Source organism: Cheilinus undulatus, linkage group 19 (assembly GCF_018320785.1).
Source record: "Cheilinus undulatus linkage group 19, ASM1832078v1, whole genome shotgun sequence".
Lineage (NCBI taxonomy): Eukaryota > Metazoa > Chordata > Actinopteri > Labriformes > Labridae > Cheilinus > Cheilinus undulatus.
The window spans coordinates 11273843-11279842 of NC_054883.1; the positions used below are offsets into that span (position 1 = coordinate 11273843).

Sequence of the window (6000 nt, forward strand, 5' to 3'; positions counted from 1 at the left end):
AGATGAGTTGTTTGGCCGTGTGCTTTGAAAAAGAATTTCCCTTTAGTGTCAAAAGTGGCTTTGCGGTGCAGTTAGCTTCTGTTTGGGTTGATTTCTTGAGTAATAATTTGCACTAAAACCTTGAGATTTTGTTATTTTGGATTGTTTGAGGCAGCCAAACAGCTGGTTGTGATCACCTTAAATCAGTGGGGCTTCAAATTTCCCATGTAGTACTGAATGTTATCTTAATGTTGGCAAAAGAAACCTGTAAACAGAATCATTCCAAATGTCTTGTTGAATATGCAGCTCATGAACGCTGTGAAGAAAGCTTATGACCCAATAGAAGTGCTACCATATTCAAAATGAATGTTGATCACCTACTTCTACTAATATATTTGACTATTTTTATGATCAGCGTGTTTATACCCTTCATTTCTGTCTCCCTGCAGACAAGCCAGAAAACTACGACGTGTGGTACGAGAGCCGCTTTGAGGAGTGCGACAGGGAGGCCTGCCTGTCTTTCTCCAAGGACTCTCTCTGCTCCAGGGTCACCGTGGACCACAACTACTACGCCGTGTGCCAGAACCTGCTGTCACGCTACGCTACGTGGCGGGGCACCACCGGAGGCCTCCTCCATGACCCCCCAGCCCACATAGCCAAAGACGGACAGCTAGAGGCACTATTGGACGAGTGCACAAGACCCAAAAAGCGCTACGGCCGCTTCCAGGCGGCAAAGGAACTGCGAGAATACCTCACACAGCTAGCCGCCGCCTCCTCCTCTGCTTCAGCCAGGTAATGAATGGAGTGGGCGTTAGCCTGACGCACTGACAGACTGAATCCTGAACTCTTTATCCCCGGACTCTTGACATTCTGGTTCTTGTACATGATGTCATTCGCCCCCTCTCTGTGCACTGGAACTAGGAGGCGTTGTACGTCTTGCATCACGAAGTGTAAGACTCAAACTTCAAAGCAAGATTTGTTAAAGCTCTTGCTGTTACCTGACTTTCCTCTGGTGTTAAAGAGGAGTGTGGCGCTAAGAGATTCTGCTTAGAACCAGGATAGAGTGGGGATAGAGGTTACCTCTACTCTCCCTGGGTGGGCTGCCATCCATCAGTGGGGGGGGGGGCAAGAAAGGGCTCTGGTAAATGCATCATTCACTGGACCCGGGCTAAAGCAAACCAGAGCATCCATGCAACAACATGGCACAGCCCTGAACACATCCATCCTCCTGTTTACTCTCAAATCTGTCAGAACTGTTGTGTTTCATAACATCCAATCCAAATACCTGTTTCATGACGCCCCTGAGGGTCTCTTATTTTCTTATTTCAACATTCTTTTCAGGGCTGATTTAAAGTAAATTGGTGCGTTTACATTTCTGCTGCACCATGGCATTATATTTTTTTCTGTGTAGCATGGCTGCAGCGAAGGCAAAGGTAGCATGAATCTGCTGCTGTCAGGCTCAGCTAACAGCAGGTAGAGAGGAAAAAAGAAAACTTGACGGTTATATGAGTCTGATTTCCTGCTACTCCAATCAATCACTTGATTTCCAGGTTCCAAGATTGTGGCAATCATTTTATTTCTTTTCATGTGTTTTTTTTTCTTTTTGTAATAGGAAACAGAGTGAGACAGCTGCCCATAGGAAAAGGAAGGGAATAATTGGACAGTGGTGGTCCCTTGATGCAGATGTGCCTATACCAAAGAGGCTATATATGATATTAAGAACCCTAAGCAGTACAGTGATGCACCTTTCCCTCCAGATGTTCCCCGATAGAGCTGTCCAAAAGAGCTGGAATGTATACAAGATGGCAGGCCTGCATACTAAGTTTTGGATTTTGGACATGTGCAAGTCAAAGATTTTTACTCCTTAGGATTTGTAGAAGCTGATCTGACAGGCATACAGATCTTCTAATTCAACCAAAAATGAAAGTGGGAAATAAAGTGATTCTTTAAGCTTCATAATAGTGGGCTCCAGTTCCATATTCCCCATATATTTCTAATTGATGGATTCATCCTTTCGTCAAACTTCTCCCACAAGTGCTGCATGCAGGAAGCGCTATCAAATTAATATGGAAAAAAAAAATCCTAAATTACTTCCTCGCTCCAGAACCGGCTCCTGACCTGCTCTCTTAAATTTTGCAGCCCAGAAATTTCTGCTGAATATTTAAACACTCAGCACCACTTAGAGGTTTGGTTGCTTTTACACTAAGGAGTACCAAGGAATTAAAGCAGAATCACAAATACAGGCTTATTTGGTAATGGATTATGATAGGAAATAACCTTAAAAAATCCCTTTTCTTTGTCCCCTAGTGGAGTATTTAGTAACATTGGTGAACAATCATGTAAATCTAAGCCACTCCATGTGAAACTAGAAAGCACAGCAGGTGCTTTTTTGTCCTCAGTCAAGACCCGCACAGCTGATATGGCCCACGTCAGTAAAGAAAAGCAATAAAGAGAAGTTTGGCTAATGGGTTTCTGGCTTTCTGGCTTTCAACGGCCCTTTTTCCACTCCCTCGCCTCTTTGTTGTGTGCGATATCTTTCTGTTCCCTGAAGTTGAACCTGGAGGGATTTGTAAGTGCGTTTCAACTAACTGTCCACTTTTGTACTGTAATTTTTCTTTTGAGTATTATATCAGCATTGTCTGATTTTTCCTGTGCCTTTCATTCAAAAGTTGTATTTACAACTTTTTAGTGGGTTTAAATATTAAAATAAAAGAGGATATATATATATTAAAATATATATATATATATAGATATATTCACTATGGCTGTGTGTTGTCCTTTCTTGATTCTGTCTTTATCTTTTTTGAGGCGATTTTGGACTGTAAAATTTGATAGTGTGTCACAGCTGGATGTCAGTGTTTGCCAATTCTTCCTTCTTTCTTCTCATTCCTTCTCCTCTTGTTTTTTGATCTTCCATATCTTCATCTCTCCTCTAATTTGGTTCCTCGCCCGTGCTCCCTTTGTTGTGCTCGCCACTCAGCCAGGATGCGAGTCCTTCTCTTTCATCCGTCTTTGGTTGGGAGATCATTTGGAAACTTTAGTGCATGTGGAATTTTTACAAGGGCGTTGGATTAAATAGAAGAGGTGTAACATTCACATGAACGCTAATTATACAAAAAAAAAAAACACAAGAAAAACAACATGCAAATAGTGGCTGCCACTTTGATTTAACTCTTCTCCTGCTCATTATTTCTGCGTGTGCATGATATTTTTGTGCATGAGTGGAGTGCGGTTTGAGCTAATTCAATAGCTCTTCTCCGTCTGTCTTGAGCCAGCTCATGCTCGTAGCATAAAAAGCCCGCGGTGGAACAAAGTAGTGCTCGAGCCAGAACCAAAATTAGAAGCTTCATGACTGACACTCTCTGCCTCCTTTCCTTCCTTCTCTCTCTTTCTCTCTCTCTCTCTTTCTGCGCGGTCATTCCTCCACCTCTTCTCCTTCTCCCTCTCCTCTGTAATTGTGCCTTTTTTTCTTTGACACACCCGCTGGTTTGTGTAGAGAGTTGATGTCACACTCATTGTGGTGAAGTGCTGTTTAGCCCTCTGCGCTGTAGCTACACTTAAGCCCTGGCTGATGAATGACTCCGGGGTTGGCTGGCTATAAGAAAACACCACGAAGAGAGAGAGAGAAATATATAAAAAAACAAATGGGGCACCAGGCGCTCCGCTGCCACCCCTCTGAGTTTAAATAAACATGAGGCAATTTCAAGGGGGCAGCCGCCGGGGAGTTTATGCATTGGACACAGAGAGGAAAGAAATAGGAAGATGCTTTGTAACAAAAAATCCAAATGAGACAATATGGCTGTGGAGGAAGAGCATCTGGGAATGTGTAAACTCTAAATGACGGCAAATAGAACCCAGAAATTTCCTCGCTGCATTATCCAATTTACTGCAAGCCAGTCCTCCTCCATAAATTGCAGTCAGAGTTGTTGAAGCCACAATGGAGGCGAGAGCAGCTTATTTTTACATATTGTGTTCTGCAGCCACAACTGAGAGATGATCGGGTATTGTTATAGCATCAGGAAGTTGTTTTTGAGAAAGGACACATCATACAAAGGTAAAAACAATTGTGTTTTTACAATTCAACCATGAGACTGCATGAAACATACTCTACGATATCACCCACAGGTTTGTAAAGATGCTTTTCTAAGTCATACAATAGAAATGGCCTTGTTGGAAATATTATCCCCAACTAACTTTTGAGCAGTTGAGAAAATGCTACAACACATCCACCTGTCCATCAAAGTTTGCCCCGCCTCAATCATGTAAATTAATGAATAAGATAACAGACCATAAACATGTTCAGCTGTAAAAATAGACACTTTAAAGATATAGTATGAATCTTTTGATCCAGTAGATATTGCAGGCAATGCACCGACCCTTCCTCATGCAGTGCTTCCCAGGTATGATCTCCATTTAGATGCTACTCAAAGCTTAGTTAGATTCTTATTTCTTTGAAGTATTTTGGATCAAACAGTCGTTTTTATTCATTTTTATTCTGCCAGTTTTCACATTTGTTTTTTAAAGATTATATAAATATATATATGCAGGATAGCCAAAGAGAGAAGAAAATGTGGGGAGAGCAAGTGGGGGAAAACATGCACCAAATAGCACCAGGATTAGGATTCAAAGAGTATCAATCACTGTGCAACAGAAGCGCTCTGTGTGATTGTAGTGGTCTTTTGCTCATATAAAGGAAAATAAGAAACAATAATGGATTGGATTATGGATAATAAGTAAGGATGTATCAAGAGGAGGACAATATGGACTGGCTCTCCCCTTCAGATAGAACTTAAGGTATGCATCTGATAACGTAATAAAAAAAAAAAAAAATTTACACATTAGTTTTAGGAAATAAAATGGGATAAAAGTGGTAAATCTGGTAAATGATGATGCAGAGATAAGGAGCAAATTTTCACCTGTGGTTAGACAGGATTCACGTCAATGTCAGGTCAGGGTGTCAAACTAGACGACGATGTACGAAAAATTTCTGACATGCTAGTCCCTCGTGGTCGTGGGGCATCTTGGACATGTCGTTAATTATGTCTCACTTCAAGACTGTTAGTCATTCCCGACTCTCAGAATCATGCCCGAGCTTTGACGACGAGCTGCGATGTCGCAGTTGGGCTTAAATCTGGCTGAATTCATGTAGTCTGAGCTGGCCTTTAGAGTCTAGACACTGGTGGTGGTGTTGGGATGTAGGAGAAAATGTGGAGTAGACTTCTGCGAAACTGGACAAAGACACCAATGAGGTGGCTTGGAGGAGACTGAGGTATGCTGGATGAGTAGAGCAGAAGACCGCGATGACAACCTGATGAGCTGAATGGAGGTGGCTGGGGTGGAGGAGGATAGCAGCATCCACAATGAAACGAACCTTACATAAAAAACAAATTTATTAAAATATTGTTTGTTATTAAACCAATGTACAGTACCTTCACTTAAGTTGGTATTCACATATTTTATTGAGTCAGTTATTATTTGTTTTGTGAGAGAATGTCACAATTACTGTTAACAAAAAGAGACTAGAGCAGAAGTCGGGACAATTGCAGTTCATCATAAATTCCATAGCCTAAAATCTTTCTGCAGTGAATAAATTTTTACCTTGAGTTTCTGCATCTTTTCAGCACAAGCTAACTATTTTATTGAAGTTTGAAAGTCAGCTGATTCTTGTACAGTTATGATCTTGCAACAGCACTTTTACTTACAAACAGCATCTCTGATTTGGTGGGGCTGTGCCTCTTCTCTTTCACAGTGGCAGGGTTAGTGACTGGATAGGTGTAGGTCTATGGGAAAAATACCAGCAAGAAAAAAGTTTTAACTTGCAAGTGATGCATAACTAAGCTGAAGGAAACCCCATCTTGTCAGTGTGAACACAGAGCTGAGAACAACAAACCCATTTAAGAGTGAGTTTGATTTCACTACTTTTTAGTACAGCAATTAGAACAAAATTTAAACAAAAGAAATACCCTCTAGCTGATGTTTAAACTCATATATTTGACATTTGATATTCTGCCAAATAGGGAG

At 41.3% G+C, this 6000-nt stretch overlaps 1 protein-coding gene across 1 annotated transcript in view; it reads left to right on the plus strand.

Moving 5' to 3' along the window:
* dipk2ab (divergent protein kinase domain 2Ab) overlaps positions 1-2690 on the plus strand; it is a 39479-nt gene extending 36789 nt beyond the window's left edge. Inside the window, exon 4 of the mRNA XM_041814769.1 lies at positions 429-2690. Coding sequence (XP_041670703.1) covers positions 429-775 — 347 coding nt within the window. The 3' untranslated portion in view covers positions 776-2690. The remainder of the gene's footprint in view (positions 1-428) is intronic.
* Positions 2691-6000: the final 3310 nt, after the last annotated feature.